The sequence below is a fragment of the Ipomoea triloba genome, chromosome 8 (genome assembly GCF_003576645.1).
Source record: "Ipomoea triloba cultivar NCNSP0323 chromosome 8, ASM357664v1".
NCBI classification, from domain to species: Eukaryota; Viridiplantae; Streptophyta; class Magnoliopsida; order Solanales; family Convolvulaceae; genus Ipomoea; species Ipomoea triloba.
This window is the reverse complement of record NC_044923.1, coordinates 4,060,440-4,082,164: the sequence shown is the minus strand read 5'-3', so window position 1 is coordinate 4,082,164 and position 21,725 is coordinate 4,060,440. Positions and strand designations below refer to the sequence as shown.

At 37.7% G+C, this 21,725-nt stretch overlaps 2 protein-coding genes across 2 annotated transcripts; both read left to right on the top strand.

The window, feature by feature from the left end:
* The first annotated feature begins 1,234 nt into the window (after positions 1-1,234).
* LOC116027444 (cytochrome P450 81C13-like) lies at positions 1,235-3,745 on the top strand. The gene is made up of 3 exons (XM_031269082.1): positions 1,235-1,773; positions 2,331-2,793; positions 2,982-3,745. Exons 1-3 carry the CDS (start codon positions 1,292-1,294, stop codon positions 3,609-3,611), a joined length of 1,575 nt encoding a protein of 524 aa, XP_031124942.1. The 5' UTR covers positions 1,235-1,291; the 3' UTR covers positions 3,612-3,745.
* A 954-nt stretch (positions 3,746-4,699) lies between these two features.
* Positions 4,700-18,990, top strand: LOC116027445 (cytochrome P450 81C13-like). Its single transcript, XM_031269083.1, has 3 exons — positions 4,700-5,262; positions 17,494-17,956; positions 18,180-18,990. Exons 1-3 carry the CDS (start codon positions 4,784-4,786, stop codon positions 18,807-18,809), a joined length of 1,572 nt encoding a protein of 523 aa, XP_031124943.1. The 5' UTR covers positions 4,700-4,783; the 3' UTR covers positions 18,810-18,990.
* The last annotated feature ends 2,735 nt before the right edge of the window (positions 18,991-21,725 follow it).

Here is a 21,725-nt window from a genome sequence, read left to right as displayed (position 1 = left end):
CACAATAATTTGCCCTGAAACCCCAGGAACACATCTACAAGTTCCTCTCACTACCACTTATTTAATTGAACGGACTAGTACAAAAATTAAGGGTTGTTATGCCCGTGGACCCAGGTCCACCTTGCAAGGTGGACCTGGATCTACATTCACATATACTATACTCTACATTCACATACACTATACTCTACATTCACATACACTATACTCTACATTCATATTTTGTTAAACTCCACATTCACACATTACAGGATTATATGTTTAGTAACTATATTACCACTGTTATGCATTCACACATTCAAAACTCTATATTCATAGGTCCTATACTCCATATTCACAACTTGAGAACTCCACATTCACACATTACAGGGCTACAAGTTGCTAGAATTTCTTAACTCTATTACAGATTCACACATGCGTAACTCTACATTCACGATTTCTATACTCCATATTCACAATTTGAAACCTCCACATTCACACATTTCTGGACAACTCTACATTCACACAATCATAAATCTACATTCACGATTTCTATACTCTACATTCACACTTTGAAACCTCTACATTCACACATTTTTGGACAACTCTATATTCAACAATATGTTTACTATTTTTTTCTTTTTTTTTTAAAAAAAAAAAAGAAGACAAAAACGGCGTAGTTTTGGACCCAGACCCACCTTGCAAGGTGGACCTAGGTCCACAGCATAATTTGCCAAATATTAATGGACCAAATAAGGACCCAGTATGGAGGTAAATTTGCTGTGGACCTGAGGTATGGACCAGATATAAAATTAAAAATTACACAATTTATATATTAAATGTTCACAATTTATATAATGAATGTTCATAATTTTTATATGATAAATATTCACAAATTTACATATTAAATGTTCACAATTTAAATATAAAGTTATAAAATTCTGAATATAGAGTTTAAAAATTGTGAACATAGACTTGAGTCCACGTTGACTCAATGACATAACAATCGCTTCCAAAGACCAAAGTGGTTCCTTAATTTTAAGGGTAAAGAATTTCTAAGAAAGTGGTATTACTTGTCTTCTCCTTGGATAATTTTGTGTAATATCAAATTTAATAAGCTTTGACTTGTTCACTCCTTTTTTAGTACTACTTTGACTTGTTTACTTCATTTCATAAAAAAATATATAATTGAATTTATAAGAAAGCGGGTATAACTTGTCTTCTCCTTGAAAGTCACTGAACTATATCTTCATTCATCATCTTTGTCTGGCTCTGCTTTGTTCTGGCAACTCTAGAAGCTCGTCACCTCCGAGACATGGCGATCCAATACTACGTTGCAGTTTTACTGTCAATTCTCCTCCTCGTACTATCCTCAAAGTTGTTCTCCAATCGCCGCAAAAATCTACCGCCGGCTCCACTTTCTCTCCCCATCATCGGCCATCTCTATCTCATCAAAAACTCCCTTCACCAAGCTCTAGCCGCCCTGTCGGCCAAACACGGCCCAGTTCTGTATCTCCGGTTTGGCTGCCGCCGTTTTCTCGTCGTCTCATCCCCGCCGGCCGTCGAAGACTGCTTCACCAAGAACAACGATATCATCCTGGCGAACCGGCCCCGGAGCATGTCCGCCGACAATTTCTCCTTCGACTATAAATCCCTCCCCATGGCCCCACACGGCGATCTCTGGAGGGTCCAGCGCCGGCTGACGGTGGTGGAGCTGTTCTCAACGCTCAGCCTCCAGCGCTCTGCCGCTATTCGGGAAGACGAGATTGGAACTGTGATCCGATCCTTGTTCAAACTGTAAGTATTTCCCCATATATATAGTCATAATCAGGGCCGCAGTCCCATCAGTGTAGCGGCACAACTATGTATACAAATATACACTAATGTTAAAAAATGCACAACACAAATATGTACAATTATATAAGCATCACCAAAAAACATATGGTATGCAAATATACATCTTCAAATATACATCACACAGTGTTAGAAATGCATCAAGGGAGAGTTATGGTGCATTATTTTGGGTGTGGTAGTTTTTTTTTTTTTTTTGATATTTTTGTATATTTTTATTGTGGTGCATTTTCTAACTAGTGTATATTTGTATACATAGTGATATATTTGGCATCTGTTATGTAATTTAGAATATTCAGTTTAGCTTTAACAAAACAGTTCTCCCACAACTCCGCATACACACCATATAGCATTTAGAAGAGAAGTGGTAGACAAAACACTAATGTTATTCTGCAGGTTTAATATTGTCAATCCTAAAACTTTAGCTGTTACGAGTCAAGTTCCTCCTTATTTAAGTTGTCCTTCAGTTTATGTTACTTAATAATAATAACTAACATTTTCAGAGGGTCCCAGAACGGGAACGGGAACTTAACCGTGGATTTCAACAATCTGGCGGGCGTGTTCACTTTTAATTCTATGATGAGAATCATGAGCGGGGAACAGTTCGTGAAAGAAGAAGAGATTGGAGGGGAGAAAGGGAAAGAGATTCTGAATGGGCTTAGAGAGATTTTCTTTGCTAGTATCTCTGCCACGAATGTTTGCGATTTCTTCCCAGTTTTGAGGTGGTTTGGTTACAGAGGCCTGGAGAAGCAGATGGTGTCACTGCACAAGAAGAGAATTGAGTTCTTAAACGGCATTCTGGACGAGTTTCGACGGAGAAATGCCGGATTTTCTGAGAATTCTGAAGGTGATGAGATGATGAAGAGCTGCAGGGAGAAGAAGGAGAAGAGCCCAGTGATTGAAACTCTGTTGCGTCTGCAAAATCCTGAATTTTACACAAATGATCTTATTATGAGTATCATACTGGTAAGCTACTTCAATATAATTCTTCACTGTCTTCAATATAATTTGAAAATATCCGAAATTTTAAACCTGACCTAAAAAATCGGTTAGCCGAAACTGATAAGCCTAACAACAAAACAGAACTAGTTTGAAACTGAACGGGTTGGCGGATTCAAATCCTCACATTAAAACAAATTTATGCAATTGTGCAGATGGTGTTTGTTGCAGGAACAGAGACAGCATCAGTGACCATTGAGTGGGCAATGTCACTTCTGTTATCTCATCCAGAAGTACTGTGCAAATTAAGATATGAGATTGACAACAACGTAGGACACAAACGTTTGTTAAACGAGTCTGATCTCTCTAAGCTCCCTTATTTGCGTTGCGTTATTAACGAGACACTAAGGCTATACCCTCCAGTGCCACTATTGTTTCCCCATTATTCCTCAGAGGATTGTGTAGTTGCAGGGTACGATGTTCCCAAACACACTACGGTGATGGTTAATGCTTGGGCTATACATCAGGATCCCGAGCTATGGGAAGAGCCCGAGAAATTCAAACCAGAAAGATTCGAGGCCATGGAAGGGGAAGGAGAAGGGTCGTTTAACTACAAGTTTGTTCCGTTTGGAATCGGGAGAAGATCTTGTCCCGGAAATAACATGGCGTTAAGGCTTGTTTCATTGGCACTTGGAGCATGTATTCAGTGTTTTGAATGGGAGAATACTAAGGAGGATAAAATGTGCGAAGCTCATTTATCTCGAAGCATCTTGCAAAAGGCTGAACGATTGGAAGTAATATGCACGCCGCGCAACAATTGCCTTCAATTTCTCTCCCAACTTTGAATTGTGTTGCATATGTTTTCAATGTTTATTTTATATATATGCGACTGATTTAATGTCTGATATTTAAATAAATAATTCAATGCATATCAGACTATATAAGAGAAATTCATTATAGTATTAAAATTAATTTTTAATTTGTACTTTTTTAAAAATAATTATTAAATACTTATTGTAGTTGGTAGGTATTAAGTAGTAGATACTACTTTTGGTTAGAATTACTCTAAATTTTGTTAATTCGCTTTTGAATATGTTTGTCACCGTCTTCGTCTTCATTGCTTGTCCGCTCCTTTTTTTTTTTGTTAGTAGTGTTTCATGTGCAATTGAGTTACTGGTGCTAGTTTGCAAAATAAACATATTTGGTCTAATTAATTTTGTTACATTAAACTAATAGATGCATGGAATCCTTAAATTGATTCCCTTATACTAATTAATATTTATAAATTTGACCCTGTTATTTTGTAGTCATTGATCATACTAGATTGATTGATCAAATTGGTCCACACTTATCACGAGAAACCTAGTTCACATTTGATCATGATTATATATATATATATATATATATATATACATGCTTTGGTGCAGCGCTGCTCTCCCGTGCGGTCTTGCGGATACATTAGAACCGTAGGATGAGCTGACATCAAATGGATGGAAATCAATGAAGAAGAGAAAATATGCAGTGAAAATTTCGTAATTTCTTGCACTATGTATATTTTTGCAGTGCATTACATGCTAGTGTGCGGTGCATTTTGAAGTGTTTTGTGACACTAATCTGTAGTATATTATTTTTATACTGAATGTACATTATTTTTATACTAAATGTATATTATTTGATAATATAGTCCACACAATACTGAGCTAAAGATAAAAATGGTTCTTTAATCTTTTAAGGGTAAAGAATTTCTAAGAAAGTGGGTATTACTTGTTTTCTCCTTGAATAATTTAATGTAATAAGGAGTATCAAATTTAATAATGTTTGACTTGTTCACTTCTTTTTCGAGTACTACTTTGATTTGTTCACTTCTTTTAATAAACAAAAATATATAATTCAATTTCTTAAGAAAGCGGGTATTACTTGTCTTCTCCTTGAAAGTCACTGAAGGATATCTTTATTAAATTCACTGGCTCTGCTTTGTTCTGCCCACTCTAGCAGCTTGTCACCTCCGATCCCAGACATGGAGATCCAATACTACGTTGCAGTTTTCCTGTCAATTCTCCTCCTCGTACTATCAAAGTTGTTCTCCAATCGCCGCAAAAATCTCCCGCCGGCTCCACTTTCTCTCCCCATCGTCGGCCATCTCTATCTCATCAAAAACTCCCTTCACCAAGCTCTCGCCGCCCTGTCGGCCAAACACGGCCCGGTTCTGTATCTCCGATTCGGCTGCCGGCCTTTTCTCGTCGTCTCATCCCCGGCGGCAGTTGAAGATTGCTTCACCAAGAACAATGATATCATCATGGCGAACCGGCCCCGGAGCATGTCCGGCGATAACTTTTCCTTCGACTATAAAGCCCTCCCCTTGGCCCCATACGGCGATCTCTGGAGGGTCCAACGCCGGCTGACGGTGGTGGAACTGTTTTCAACGCTCAGCCTCCAGCGCTCTGCCGCTATTCGGGAAGACGAGATTAGAACTGTGATACGATCCTTGTTCAAACTGTAAGTAATTTTCCACATATCTATACTATTAATAAAAACAATATCCTCAGTTATAACTTCCCGCCAAAATAGACCTATAATATTATGGTTTGCGTAATATTGTAAAATATGGTAATACAATTCCTATCTCTAATACAATTGTAAATTAAAATAGAATTCCTAATAAAATATATTCTTCCCTACGTTTCTATTCATAAAACAATTCTAGACTAGAATTACTAATGGTAATAATTCAATATATATATTTCTCTGCAATGCAATCTATACTATTAATAAAAACAATATCCTCAGTTTTAACTTCCCGCCCAAAACAGACCTATAATATTTTGGTGTGCCTAATATTGTAATACAATTCCTAACCCTAATACAATTGTAAATTAAAATAGAATTCCTAATAAAATATATTCTTCCCTACGTTCCTATTACGTTCCTATTCGTAATACAATTCTAGACTAGAATTACTAATGGTTATAATTCAGTATATATATTTCTCTGCAATGCAATCTATATCTATACTATTAATAAAAACAATATCCTCTCAGTTTTAACTTCCCGCCCAAAACAGACCTATAATATTTTGGTGTGCGTAATATTGTAAAATATTGTAATACAATTCCTATCCCTAATACAATTGTAAATTAAAATAGAATTCCTAATAAAATATATTCTCCCAAGGGGATGGGGTACAAGTCTAGAGGGGGGGGGGGGGAATAGACTTGTATAAGATTTTTGCAAATCTTTTTCGACCTCTCGTGTGTATTGGACTTAAGATGTTTAGGTCCGATACCTCACAAGATGAAGACAAAGTTTTATGCGCAGCAGAAAAGTTATCCCCTTTTAATTTGCACGAGTTTGAGTTAGTTCGAGAGGTGTGGTTATATGCAGTGCAGTTCGAGAGATAGTTAGCGAGAGGAAAAAACAGAAAGTAAATGCGAGAGAGATTTTTAAGTGGTTCGGCCAACCCGCCTACGCCCACTCTTCTTCTAGAAACTCGCTAGAAGGATTGCACTAAAACTTCCCTTTTTAGTACAATATCGAGCGCTTGAGCTTTGATCACGAAGCCCGCCTCAAGCCTCAGGTTTTTCGCCCCGCTTCTTGTTACTCCACCTCTCGAGCACTTGAGCTTGGATCACCAAGCCCGCCTCAAGCCTCAGGATCTTCACAAGACAGCTCCCAGGTTACTCCGCCTCTTCTTGCCTTCTCCAAAGCAAGGTTGTTCCGGTTGTCACAGGTTGAGTGTAACAATCTCGAATCTGACCAAAAGCTTTCGTTGGATAATCTTCCTTGTAGTGCAGCTTCGATCACCTTCTAGATGTGTAGTAGTTTAAGCTTTGTAACTCTCTCAAAACACTAAGATGTGTTTTCTCGCTGTTATGAATATCAAGTATGATATTCCAGATTAAGCACTTGCACTTTTGAACGTTTGAACTAGACACCTCTTATGATAGCTTAGAATTCTCGAACCTTTTAAAACCCCTGATTGAATTTGTGTCTTCATGTCCTTATATATGAGAGTTGAGGAATAATTTCGTTGGAGGGAAAATTATTCCATTTGAAATCTGTCTCCCATGCCGATCATGGGACTTGCATATTTTTAGCATGTTTCATGGAGTGTAGTCTTGTAACTTGAACCTTTTGTCTTGTAGTGAATATCTCATATTCCACTATCTTGAGTCCATACTCCACTTGCTTCTTTTGGTAAAAGTTACTCTTTTTATATTCCCATTGATCCTTGTTTTAAGGAATAAGACCGACCTCTGATTGGTGCATCTTCTATCCGTTGGTTGTGGAGTTCTGACGTGGCATCCACTTCCGGCTGTTCTATTTTCCCATAATACTCTGTCAGCACCTCCTTAATATTTTATCTCCATGATATTCTATTTCTCCAAACTTAGATTACTTTATCTATGCGTGTTAATTGCCGTTCAGTTCATTGGAGAAGTGCTAGTCTTTCGAGACCAAAAATTGATGTCTCGACTACTTGATGTCTCGATCTCATGTCTCGAACTAGATTGATGTTTCGAGAGATTCCATCTCTCGAACTCTGCTTATGTCTCGAAACTTAGTTGATGTCTCGCAGACCCTTATTCCTCCAGTGATGTCTCGTGCCTTCTTCTGATCTATCTATAAGCTTACAACACGAAACTTCTAAGATGTTCAAACAAGTTCACCTTAAGCTTAAATATTTTCCGAGTTGAGCTCAATTACCCGGTTGTATTTTCGCTCTTAGTTTACCTGTCGNGGGGGGGGGGGGTGAATAGACTTGTATAAGATTTTTGCAAATCTTTTTCGACCTCTCGTGTGTATTGGACTTAAGATGTTTAGGTCCGATACCTCACAAGATGAAGACAAAGTTTTATGCGCAGCAGAAAAGTTATCCCCTTTTAATTTGCACGAGTTTGAGTTAGTTCGAGAGGTGTGGTTATATGCAGTGCAGTTCGAGAGATAGTTAGCGAGAGGAAAAAACAGAAAGTAAATGCGAGAGAGATTTTTAAGTGGTTCGGCCAACCCGCCTACGCCCACTCTTCTTCTAGAAACTCGCTAGAAGGATTGCACTAAAACTTCCCTTTTTAGTACAATATCGAGCGCTTGAGCTTTGATCACGAAGCCCGCCTCAAGCCTCAGGTTTTTCGCCCCGCTTCTTGTTACTCCACCTCTCGAGCACTTGAGCTTGGATCACCAAGCCCGCCTCAAGCCTCAGGATCTTCACAAGACAGCTCCCAGGTTACTCCGCCTCTTCTTGCCTTCTCCAAAGCAAGGTTGTTCCGGTTGTCACAGGTTGAGTGTAACAATCTCGAATCTGACCAAAAGCTTTCGTTGGATAATCTTCCTTGTAGTGCAGCTTCGATCACCTTCTAGATGTGTAGTAGTTTAAGCTTTGTAACTCTCTCAAAACACTAAGATGTGTTTTCTCGCTGTTATGAATATCAAGTATGATATTCCAGATTAAGCACTTGCACTTTTGAACGTTTGAACTAGACACCTCTTATGATAGCTTAGAATTCTCGAACCTTTTAAAACCCCTGATTGAATTTGTGTCTTCATGTCCTTATATATGAGAGTTGAGGAATAATTTCGTTGGAGGGAAAATTATTCCATTTGAAATCTGTCTCCCATGCCGATCATGGGACTTGCATATTTTTAGCATGTTTCATGGAGTGTAGTCTTGTAACTTGAACCTTTTGTCTTGTAGTGAATATCTCATATTCCACTATCTTGAGTCCATACTCCACTTGCTTCTTTTGGTAAAAGTTACTCTTTTTATATTCCCATTGATCCTTGTTTTAAGGAATAAGACCGACCTCTGATTGGTGCATCTTCTATCCGTTGGTTGTGGAGTTCTGACGTGGCATCCACTTCCGGCTGTTCTATTTTCCCATAATACTCTGTCAGCACCTCCTTAATATTTTATCTCCATGATATTCTATTTCTCCAAACTTAGATTACTTTATCTATGCGTGTTAATTGCCGTTCAGTTCATTGGAGAAGTGCTAGTCTTTCGAGACCAAAAATTGATGTCTCGACTACTTGATGTCTCGATCTCATGTCTCGAACTAGATTGATGTTTCGAGAGATTCCATCTCTCGAACTCTGCTTATGTCTCGAAACTTAGTTGATGTCTCGCAGACCCTTATTCCTCCAGTGATGTCTCGTGCCTTCTTCTGATCTATCTATAAGCTTACAACACGAAACTTCTAAGATGTTCAAACAAGTTCACCTTAAGCTTAAATATTTTCCGAGTTGAGCTCAATTACCCGGTTGTATTTTCGCTCTTAGTTTACCTGTCGAACTTACATATATTTCCTATCTATCGAGACTTAGGGGATTGAACATTACATTTGGTATCATCAAAACCTATTACAGTATGTTCCTAACAATTTCCCCCTTTTTGATGATGCCAACACTATACTTACTTATATGGCTGATTTGTAAGAAAATATTGACTTTGATTTTATTTTCAGCGCATACGGTAAGTTTGACATGGAAACTAATCTGCTAAAGCATGAAGTAAAAACTCACGCAACACCCTCAGCAAAAGATATATATATATATATATTAAGATAAAAGGAGTGTTTTACAAAGAAAAGATCTTTAGCAGAAAAAGAAATACCAAAAAGCAAAGAACAACATAATTGAGAATGCATGTAGACATCGAGAGCTTACTGCTTGTCTGCTTTCCTTTTCTCGTTGATAGCTGCTCGTGTCTTGATGGGGTCTTTGGAGTTTACCAGATCTAGGTACTCATCTGATACGTTAAGGTGAAGGTAGTTGATGAAGGCTTCACCTATGAAACTTCCTTCGATTACCCCATCTCTCCACCATTCGATGCATTCGCTGGCAGTGAGGCCACTGTGAGAAGATAAGTCAGTTTTGTTGAGAAGACTTACGATGATTCCATTTAGAAATTCTGTAGAGTTTTCCTTGATTCCCATTCTGTAATTTTTCATAAATTGCTCATCTTTCTTCTCCTTGGCCGTTTGTTGTTCTTGCCTCTTTCTTCTCCTTTCTCGGTCTTCTTCTCTCCTCTTCTCCATTTCCAGTGTGCGCTGAACCCTTAGATCCTCCTTCCTCTTGGCTTCCTCCATTGCCTTGCTCATTGTTCTTGGAACTTTCGGAGGAGGTCCAGTGGTTAATGGTTCACTGGCTGCCCTTTTCTTGCTTGTGGATGTCCCTCTTGGCCCTTGATTCCCTTGATTTTCCCCCTTGTTGGCATCATCCTGACGGGAAAGGAGAGTGGACATACCTTCGAAAAGTAATTGAAGCTGGGCAGGTACTTGGTTCGACAGATCATCGAGTAGTGCTTTGATTACGTCCTGTCGAAGTTCACTGTAGTTCTGGAAGGCTCGAAGTTCAGCTCTTAGTTCTGCCACTTCAGCCTTTACTCCTGCAGTTTCTGCTCGAGCTTCCGCAGCCTCATTTGCGGCTCGTCGTGCTGCATCTTCAGCCCACTCCGCTTGTTCGAGAAGTTCTGCATGGCTGGCTTGGGATTCATTTGTACCAGCAGCAGGCATTGATGCGTTGCGAACAACAGTGAGTATGCGCTCAATTTGAGCCATCTTCTGAGATTGATCGGCCATGAATTGGCGCACCTCGCCAACGAAAGCTTCTTCGGCCTGTCGATAATAATCAAAAGGAGGAGAAGAAGGTTGAGAAGTACCTTTAGTCGGAGGGGACTTGGGTGCTTTAGAAAGTTGAAGATGATGTGCGCCCAGTCCATTTGAACGTTGTTCCAGATGGCATGGAGGATTTTGAGGATGTCCAGATTGATCTCATCGGTTCCAGATGCCTTGCTGAGGATGAATTTCATGATGAGATCAGCTGCAATAGCAAACCTCTCCTTCAGATGGTATTTGCGGAGGGCAGAGGTTGCGCTGGACGGTGCATTCTCCAGTTGGATTTTGCCCCAAAAAGCTTGCTTGTTCAAATTGTAATCCGAGAGGTGCTTGACTATCTCCTCTGATGCAGCAAAATCGAATGCTGCCCTTAGGTCACCAACTGATGTTGTGATATCAATTTCGTTGAACCGGCTCTCAATCTTGCCCTTTGTGACCTTAGCATTCGCGAACCATTCGGTGTAGTCGAGGTCGTGGATGGTTCGATAATCATGCGTCATGTATTTCATGAGCCTGACCTTTTCGAACTTCTTGAGGACTTTCTCCGTCTGCTTTGGGTTCGTCGAGTGATTGACGAAACCTTCTCTGTCAAGGATGCTCCCCGCCTTGACTTGCTTGATGAGAGTTCGAATATGGGCCAACTCTTTCTAGTAAGCTTCAGAAGATGAGGTTGAAGAAGATGATTCGGACGCCATTGTTGATAGCTTGGTGTTTTGGAGGGAATGTGTACAGTGTTTGTAAATTGGGGATTTTGGATATTCGGTTTGAGCTTGAATCCGGGTAAGGATGATGGATTTGGCTTTTATATCTTGTGGATTTGGGTCGAATATATGGGTAGGGTTGAGAGTTTGACCCGACAGGTGATCCCGGTTGATTTAAAAGAGGTGAAAGGTTAGAAATACCCATTTATAACGGTTAGGAGTATAACATATGGTGAGGGTATTTTTGGGAAAGTATGTGACGGTTTAGAATTTAAAAGTGGGGTNGGAACTTTCGGAGGAGGTCCAGTGGTTAATGGTTCACTGGCTGCCCTTTTCTTGCTTGTGGATGTCCCTCTTGGCCCTTGATTCCCTTGATTTTCCCCCTTGTTGGCATCATCCTGACGGGAAAGGAGAGTGGACATACCTTCGAAAAGTAATTGAAGCTGGGCAGGTACTTGGTTCGACAGATCATCGAGTAGTGCTTTGATTACGTCCTGTCGAAGTTCACTGTAGTTCTGGAAGGCTCGAAGTTCAGCTCTTAGTTCTGCCACTTCAGCCTTTACTCCTGCAGTTTCTGCTCGAGCTTCCGCAGCCTCATTTGCGGCTCGTCGTGCTGCATCTTCAGCCCACTCCGCTTGTTCGAGAAGTTCTGCATGGCTGGCTTGGGATTCATTTGTACCAGCAGCAGGCATTGATGCGTTGCGAACAACAGTGAGTATGCGCTCAATTTGAGCCATCTTCTGAGATTGATCGGCCATGAATTGGCGCACCTCGCCAACGAAAGCTTCTTCGGCCTGTCGATAATAATCAAAAGGAGGAGAAGAAGGTTGAGAAGTACCTTTAGTCGGAGGGGACTTGGGTGCTTTAGAAAGTTGAAGATGATGTGCGCCCAGTCCATTTGAACGTTGTTCCAGATGGCATGGAGGATTTTGAGGATGTCCAGATTGATCTCATCGGTTCCAGATGCCTTGCTGAGGATGAATTTCATGATGAGATCAGCTGCAATAGCAAACCTCTCCTTCAGATGGTATTTGCGGAGGGCAGAGGTTGCGCTGGACGGTGCATTCTCCAGTTGGATTTTGCCCCAAAAAGCTTGCTTGTTCAAATTGTAATCCGAGAGGTGCTTGACTATCTCCTCTGATGCAGCAAAATCGAATGCTGCCCTTAGGTCACCAACTGATGTTGTGATATCAATTTCGTTGAACCGGCTCTCAATCTTGCCCTTTGTGACCTTAGCATTCGCGAACCATTCGGTGTAGTCGAGGTCGTGGATGGTTCGATAATCATGCGTCATGTATTTCATGAGCCTGACCTTTTCGAACTTCTTGAGGACTTTCTCCGTCTGCTTTGGGTTCGTCGAGTGATTGACGAAACCTTCTCTGTCAAGGATGCTCCCCGCCTTGACTTGCTTGATGAGAGTTCGAATATGGGCCAACTCTTTCTAGTAAGCTTCAGAAGATGAGGTTGAAGAAGATGATTCGGACGCCATTGTTGATAGCTTGGTGTTTTGGAGGGAATGTGTACAGTGTTTGTAAATTGGGGATTTTGGATATTCGGTTTGAGCTTGAATCCGGGTAAGGATGATGGATTTGGCTTTTATATCTTGTGGATTTGGGTCGAATATATGGGTAGGGTTGAGAGTTTGACCCGACAGGTGATCCCGGTTGATTTAAAAGAGGTGAAAGGTTAGAAATACCCATTTATAACGGTTAGGAGTATAACATATGGTGAGGGTATTTTTGGGAAAGTATGTGACGGTTTAGAATTTAAAAAGGGTATTTTTGGGAAAGTATGTGACGGTTTAGAATTTAAAAGTGGGGTTATAAGATAAGTATGTGACGGTTTAGAATTTAAAAGTGGGGTTATAAGATAAGATAACTACGGTTTAGAATTTAAAAGTGGGGTTATAAGATAAGATAACTGAAGCATGCTCCTTAAAAGTGGGGTTATAAGATAAGATAACTGAAGCATGCTCCCATTAATCAAGATAGTGCCCTTAAAATTTGGAAAACCGTCAGTAACCGAAGACCATGTGGTTAACATTAATAGCCGTTCCACATATATCCGTTGAACACATTAGTTTCACCTTTCGAAGGTGAACATTCAGCTGTACTAGTTTAAGGATCTTCTCCCTGAGTGATTGATCCCTAAACCTCCTTATTCCTCCGTCTTGATCTGGTATATCCAATAACAACGCATTCAAATGGTTAAGGATCTTCCCCCTGAGTGATTGATCCCTAACCCTCCTTATTCCTCCATTTAGAGATACACACAGAACCAGTTTGTTATCTTTCGAAGTGATCTCTCGAGCTCCCCTTCTTCGAGACATAAAGTATATATAGGCAAACTGATTAAGTATCTCTCGAACTACTTGTTGAACACAGATTGCAAGAAGAACAAGATTGATTCATCCAAAAGATATCACTTGGAACATATCCTTAAGTTCACTTAGTGATTTCCAGATACATTACATATGAATCAATATACTATTAGATTTCCTAGAAACTTTTGTTTGGCCTTGGAAAGCCATATAGAAATCTAACGTTAGAGCAGGAACTAGCCATCTAAAATCCTATTTATTCTAGTAACAGAACTAGAGGTGGCTAATTCTTCTTGTTCTTCTCTACCTCTCCGCTGCTGCACTCCTCACAGGCTCCATCTCCCTTTTCCTTGGTTCTCCATTTGGTTGAGGGAGATCCTTTTCCGGAATGTGCAGCTGTAAGAGTCCCACTTATACGAGACTCTTCTCCTGATTCCAGTATCCCATCATTGTGGATCTCCACGCATTTGGGGATCCATTCACCTTGGATAGAAATAGGATGCTTGCTTGGATTATCAGGAAACTCCGCAATCTGTTCACCCTTAGTTGATTCTGGATAGTTTTCTCCTTGAAAGTCTTTGGACTTGGCTGCCGATTTCCTTCCTCTATACCAGAATGGTACATCGTCTTTTCCTTTCTTCTTCTCCATGAAGAAGTCGATGACATGAATTGCTGAGAAAACCCCTCTATTTATAGCCCAAAAACTTAGCACTGTTGAGTCACGGGATGCTAAATAAATGACCATTCAATGCTGTGTAACTCCAAAGCTGCCATAAAGTTGATGAAACCGCTCCTCACATGCGAAACAGTTCATGGCACTAAATACAAGGAGATAAGATTTGACCGTTCAACCCAATTCTATCACTCCCAATTCTAACCTTAGTTGAGAGAATCTATTTTCACATAACGCCTTTGTGAAAATATCTGCTAGTTGCTCCTCCGTTGCAACATATTCCAAAGTTATATCCTTTTTCTCAACATGGTCTCGGATGAAGTGATATTTTATGTCAATGTGCTTTGTCCTTGAATGTAGTACCGGATTCTGAGTAATAGCTATGGCACTAGTGTTGTCACACATAATATTAACCTCTTTACATTCAACACCATAATCCAGTAATTGTTGCTTCATCCATAAAATCTGAGCACAACAACTTCCAACTGCTACATATTCTGCCTCAGCGGTACTTGTAGCTATCAAATGCTGTTTCTTGCTATACTATTAATAAAAATAATATCCCCAGTTTTAACTTCACGCCCAAAACAGACCTATAATATTATGGTTTGCGTAATATTGTAAAATATGGTAATACAATTCCTATCTCTAATACAATTGTAAATTAAAATAGAATTCCTAAGAAAATATATTCTTCCCTACGTTCCTATTCGTAATACAATTCTAGACTAGAATTACTAATGGTAATAATTCAGTATATATATTTCTCTGCAATGCAATCTATACTATTAATAAAAACAATATCCTCAGTTTTAACTTCACGCCCAAAACAGACCTATAATATTATGGTTTGCGTAATATTGTAAAATATGGTAATACAATTCCTATCTCTAATACAATTGTAAATTAAAATAGAATTCCTAAGAAAATATATTCTTCCCTACGTTCCTATTCGTAATACAATTCTAAAATATATTCTTCCCTACGTTCCTATTCGTAATACAATTCTAAAATATATTCTTCCCTACGTTCCTATTCGTAATACAATTCTAGACTAGAATTACTAATGGTTATAATTCAGTATATATATTTCTCTGCAATGCAATCGATACTATTAATAAAAACAATATCCTCAGGTTTAACTTCTCGCCCAAAACAGACCTATAATATTATGGTTTGCGTAATATTGTAAAATATGGTAATACAATTCCTATCCCTAATACAATTGTAAATTAAAATAGAATTCTTAATAAAATATATTCTTCTCTACGTTCCTATTCGTAATACAATTCTAGACTATAATTACTAATGGTAATAATTCAGTATATATATTTCTCTGCAATGCAATCTATACTATTAATAAAAACAATATCCTCAGTTTTAACTTCACGCCCAAAACAGACCTATAATATTATGGTTTGTGTAATATTGTAAAATATGGTAATACAATTCCTATCTCTAATACAATTGTAAATTAAAATAGAATTCCTAATAAAATATATTCTTCCCTACGTTCCTATTCGTAATACAATTCTAGACTAGAATTACTAATGGTAGTAATTCAGTATATATATTTCTCTGCAATGCAATCTATACTGTTAATAAAAACAATATCTTTAGTTTTAACTTCCCGCCCAAAATAGACCGATAGTTATTGTAAAAAATATGAAAATTTGGCATAATTCAACCCGCAAGGCCAACCAATTTTCCGCAGTTGTCGGCGCACGAGTCAAGCCTTTTTAAGTTCATTTTGGGATTTCATTTGCACCCCCCCTTTGCGCGCGAGAGAGAGCCTCTATGCTATACAATTCAATAAGCCTTAGAAAAACTCTTGTATAAGTAGTGGTGCAAACCACTTCTCAAACCAATGTGGGACAAAAGTTACTTGAAAGGTTTTTCTCTAAATTTTTCTAACTCAAATGGGTCAACTTTGAGAACCAATTTCTCATTCACCCATTATCAGTTTTGAACGTACAATATATCAATCTTTTCGTCTAACTACGAAGAACACGAATCCACTTTGACCCGACCCAAATCGAAAGTGGACCCCACATATATTTGTACCACAATATTGCCAGTAAAATGCCATTTTATGCTAATTTTTTCCAACAGTTATTTGTCCAGAGAATATCAACGTGTTGAAGGAAGAAGATGATATATAGTGAAGGGCAATATCATCTTCACTATATATCATCTTCTTCCTCCAACACAACGCTCTACGGTCAACCAACAATTACTCAACTGATTATCCCATTCCTCCCATGTAAATTTTTCTCTAATATAGTTATACTTACTGAATATCAAAATATAAGTGTACCTCAAGATCATGCAATAACTAATCGACAAGTAATTAAATTAATGAATATGATGCAATAATGTAAAGTATCTACCTATTGCATTTATACACTTATTTTAGAACACTGAATTTTTGTGATATTTGTTGCATGCAAGGAAGACTCATACTATAATTGCATTTATACACTTATTCATACTCATATTCGATGTTATAATTTATATAATTGTATATCGATTCAAATATTTCTTAAAATATTATAACAAATTCATTCCGTGCAACGCACGGGTGAAAATACTAGTATAATATAATATATATTGTATTGTATTATTAAGTAGTTGTGATGCACGCAAATGATTAAGTGAATTAGTACTCAAAAAAAAAAAGTGAATTAGTAATTTAGGGTGTGTTTGGAAAGTAGGAAAATGAGTCATTTTTTCAAAAATGATTTCATTTCCCATATTTGGCTGCATTCTGAAAAACTGTCTTTGTGTGTTTGGTTTATTTTTCAAAAAATGAGTGAAAATGTATAATTATATATTTTTATTATTTTATTTAATTAAAATATTTATAATAATATTAAAAATAATATTTATAGTTAAAAAACAAAACAAAACAAAAAACACCATCCCCGTTTTCGGCGGAAACCAGAGCACTTTGGTTTCTGGCAGAAACCTTCCACCGGAAACATTTGGAAGCTCGTAGCTGTCGTCTTTCGTCGGAAACCTTCACGGTGCCCTTTTTGAAACGTGTCCTGTGAAAGGCGGAGGGCGGAAGTCATTTTCTGCCATATTGGCCTTATTTTTCCCTGTCAACGGAAATTATTTTTCGTTGACTGGGTTTTCCGCGGTTGCCAAACATCCAAAAACTCGGAAATTATTTTTCGGACTTCCAAATGCACCCTTAGTCTGTTAGGTAATTTAGGATATTCAATTTAGCTTTAACTGAATATCACCCAAATAATTCTCTCAAACTCCTGTATACACACTATCTAGTATTCAGGAGAGAAGTGATAGACAAAACACTAACATGAGACGATTCTAAAGCTTTCGTTGTTATGAGTCAAATTCTTTGGGATTTAAGTTATCCTTCAGTTTAGGTTAGTTAATAATAATAACTAACATTTTCAGAGCGTCAAAGAACGGGAACGGGAACTCAACCGTGGATTTCAACAACCTGGCTGGCATCTTCACTTTCAATTCTATGATGAGAATCATGAGCGGGGAACAGTTCGTGAAAGAAGAGGAGATTGGAGGGGAAAAAGGGAAAGAGATTGTGAATGGGCTTAGAGAGATTTTCTTTGCTAGTATCTCTGCCACGAATGTTTGCGATTTCTTCCCAGTTTTGAGGTGGTTTGGTTACAGAGGCCTGGAGAAGCAGATGGTGTCACTGCACAAGAAGAGAATTGAGTTCTTAAACGGCATTCTGGACGAGTTTGGACGGAGAAATAATGGCGGATTTTCTGAAGGTGATGATGAGATGATGAAGAGCTGCAGGGAGAAGAAGAAAAGCCCAGTGATTGAAACTCTGTTGCGGCTGCAAAAATTGGAGCCTGAATTTTACACAAATGATCTTATTATGAGTATCATACTGGTAAGCTACTTCAATATAATTCTTCACTGTCTTCAATTTCTTTTTTATGTGTATCATGTTAAGTGTGTGTCATCAGCTATATAATTTTGTGCATTATGAAAATTAATTATGTATCAGTCAAATTCTGTATATTGGACTAGGGTTTAGTGCACTATGGACCCGGTCCACAATATAACAATTGAATCCTCACATTAAAACAAATTTATGCAATTGTGCATGGCAGATGGTGTTTGTTGCAGGAACGGAGACAGCAACAGCGACAATTGAGTGGGCAATGTCACTTCTGCTATCATATCCAGAAGTACTGCGCAAATTAAGATATGAGATTGACTACAACGTAGGACACAAACATTTGTTAAACGAGTCTGATCTCTCAAAGCTCCCTTATTTGCGTTGCGTTATTAACGAGACACTAAGACTATACCCTCCAGTGCCACTATTGTTACCCCATTATTCCCTACAGGATTGTGTAGTTGCAGGGTACGATGTTCCCAAACACACCACAGTGATGGTTAATGCTTGGGCTATACATCACGATCCCCAAGTATGGGAAGAGCCGGAGAAATTCAAACCAGAAAGATTCGAGGCCGTGGAAGGGGAAGGAGAAGGGTCGTTTAACTACAAGTTTGTTCCGTTTGGAATCGGGAGAAGATCTTGTCCCGGGAATAACATGGGGTTAAGGCTTGTTTCATTGGCACTTGGAGCATGTATTCAGTGTTTTGATTGGGAGAATACTAAGGAGGATAAAATGTGCGAAGCTTATTTATCTCGAAGCATCTTGCAAAAGGCTGAACGATTGGAAGTAATATGCACGCCGCGCAAAAATTGCCTTCAATTTCTCTCCCAACTTTGAATTGTGTTGCATATGTTTTCAATGTTTATTTTATATACTAGTTTTACAAGCGAAATGTGGGACTGATTTAATGTTTAATGTTTGTATTTAAATAAACACGGAATAATTTAAAGTTGTATTTAAATAAGCACGGAATAATTTAAAGTATATCAATACAAGATTATATAGGATAATTAGTTCATTATAGTTGATATTAAGATTACTTTTTAATTTGCACTTTTCTAAAAACAATTAACTAAATACTTATTGTCTTCGTCTTCATTGTGTGTCCGCTTTTTTTTTTTTTTTTGGTGGTGTCTCATGTGTAATTGGGTTATTAGTGCTAATTTGCAAAAAGAACATATTTAGTCTAATTAGTTTTGTTACATTAAACAAATAGATGCATGAAATCCCTAATTGATTAAATTCCCTTATACTAATATTTATAAAATTGACCCCGTCATTTTGTAGCCATTGATCATACTAGATGCATGAATCAATTAAATTGGTCCACGCTTATCATGAGAAACCTAGTTCACATTTGATCATGATTATATAGACTACAGATCAAATGCGAAGGAGGTCTTCAGGTAAAACATGCAAATTAATTATAGTCATTGATCTTGCCAATATCAATCGCCCAGAATGAACATAATTTTTTTTAAAAAATGCGGTAACATTATGATAATTTTGCTTATTGCCGAAACCTTAAGATGCATATTTGCAAAGCTTAAGGTGCGTCGTTTTAACACTTATGAGTTATGATGCGCCATTTTAAAACTTAAGGTGTGTCATCAGTTTTACACTTGAAAACTTAAGGTGCGTAATTGTAAAGTTTAAGGTGCGTTCAATTTATTAAGGTGCGTCATTTTAACTCTTAAGGTGCGTCAGTTATACACTTAAGGTGCATAAGTTCTACACTTAAGTGCGGCATTTTTAACTATGAATGTGCGTCATTTTAGCACTTAAGGTGCACCATTTTGATACTTAAGGTGCGTCATTGTAAGACCTAAGTGTGCCATTTTAACACTTAGCTTTTGTATTCCCAGGAAGCAGTTTTTTTTTAATATTTATTTTCATTGATTTGAGTCGTTGATCTATATTTGATCAACGGCTCGGATCTAACCCCATGTTTCATCTAGGAGACTCTTCGCACTAGAACCACTCCTTGATTAAGACACCTTAGAGTATTAGTTTGACTTCTTTTTTTTTTTTTGAAATGTGTTTGAAGAATGGACAAATAGACAAAATACTAGTTTAGAAAAAAGTGTTTTTTGATGTATGTCTAATAATTTAAATAAAATAAAAAAGACAATTTTTTGTACATCTTTATCCCTCACCTTTTCCCAAACTAGCTAGTATTTGCTATATATCTGAATACCTTTTAAAATATTCACATTTTTCTCCAAATATTCAAAAGTAGTATTCAAATGGTTAAGGTTCTTGGTTTGTACCAGCCACTTTAAAAGATTGCCATTTTCAACGTGGAGAGCGAAACTACCAGACTATTCCTAACACAGAGAATTAAGATAAATTCCTTGGGGAGTGGCTTATTAGCCTTCTTTATTTAAGTCGATAAGTTATGTATTACGTACTTAAATTGGTTTGTCTTTTTATAATTTTTTATCAGCTAAAGTCACAATGTATGTTTCACCTAAAACATACTTTTAGAAAGAAGCTACACATTTTCTTGTAAATAAAAAAATTAACATCAATCACTCATAGAATAAGAACTTAAGATTGAATCCTAACGAGCATAGTGTGAGAGTTTCACTAAATGTATTGGGCTCTTGTGAACACTAGGCACTAGTCTACACATAAAAAGTTGTCAATTTACCCATTCACAATTCTGTTATGTCAAAATATGAAAACTCTAGAGACGAGAAACTTTGCATTTTGAGGATAACAGAAATCACTCATTACCTCACTATTCCATTCTTAAAATTGATGTAACTCTCCTTACATTAACTATAAAGTGGCCAGCAGCCGTCACTCACTCACTCCATAATAATAATAATTGCCCCAACATTGTTACACCTATGTATGGTATCATACGTTATGTTACTTTCAACATGGGGTCCAATACTATGTTGTTTGAACATACATTTTAGTGTTGCCAATTTGGTAAACTTGTTCTGTATGTCTGTACCACTATATGCTACCGACAACACACTATCAGACATAACGAAATAGTAAATTTTCCTTTTAGTGATTAATTATTGTTATATTGTCATTTTTAACTTAATATTTTTTTTTAAAATTTGTCTCATTACATTCTTAACTTCTATTTGTTTATGATAATTGCACCATTCTTTATATTTTTGTCATTTCACCATTTAACAAAGATGGCTAATGGTGATGTTAATTCCCTCATGCATTACAGTGTACAAAATATGTATAGAAGTTGTATGTAAAGCATGATGTAGATTAGAAAATTAACCCTCAATTCATCTCTTTTATTGCTTAATCTTGAATCATTTCGAGAGAGGAGAGAGCTTGGTTTCTAGGGTACGGTGTTTCTAGAGAAGAGAAGGGAAAAAGCCCTTTGCAGGTTCCTTATATAGGGCTAAGCTAATACTCGTATTCATATACTGACATATGTATGAAAGTATACTCGGAATAAGGTAAAATGCAATTTTATCCTCGAATTACTATGTGTGTAGTATCTGTTTATAACTATCGTCCCACTGAGACTCGAATTCACCCCTTAAGTGCAATCGAGTACCATTGAACCACAAATTTTACTTGATTATTACTAAACAATGACATTTTATTTTTATATCCCTCATTCCCTTCTCATTCCTAATAATTTTATTTTTCCCTGCCAAACAAGTTTGAATTATTATTTTATTTCCACCGAATTACAATTCATTCCAACCAACGCCCTATAACATGGAAGCCACTCGAAAAGCTTGATTGTCATTTCCGACATGGAGA

Bases quoted from the DNA above. Each gene is read 5' to 3' on its own strand.
- LOC116027444 (XM_031269082.1), top strand. From the start codon at position 1,292: ATGGCGATCCAATACTACGTTGCAGTTTTACTGTCAATTCTCCTCCTC. The intron at 1,774-2,330 runs GTAAGTATTTCC...TAACATTTTCAG, and splicing joins ATCCGATCCTTGTTCAAACT to AGGGTCCCAGAACGGGAACG. The intron at 2,794-2,981 runs GTAAGCTACTTC...GCAATTGTGCAG, and splicing joins TTATTATGAGTATCATACTG to ATGGTGTTTGTTGCAGGAAC.
- LOC116027445 (XM_031269083.1), top strand. From the start codon at position 4,784: ATGGAGATCCAATACTACGTTGCAGTTTTCCTGTCAATTCTCCTCCTC. The intron at 5,263-17,493 runs GTAAGTAATTTT...TAACATTTTCAG, and splicing joins ATACGATCCTTGTTCAAACT to AGCGTCAAAGAACGGGAACG. The intron at 17,957-18,179 runs GTAAGCTACTTC...TGTGCATGGCAG, and splicing joins TTATTATGAGTATCATACTG to ATGGTGTTTGTTGCAGGAAC.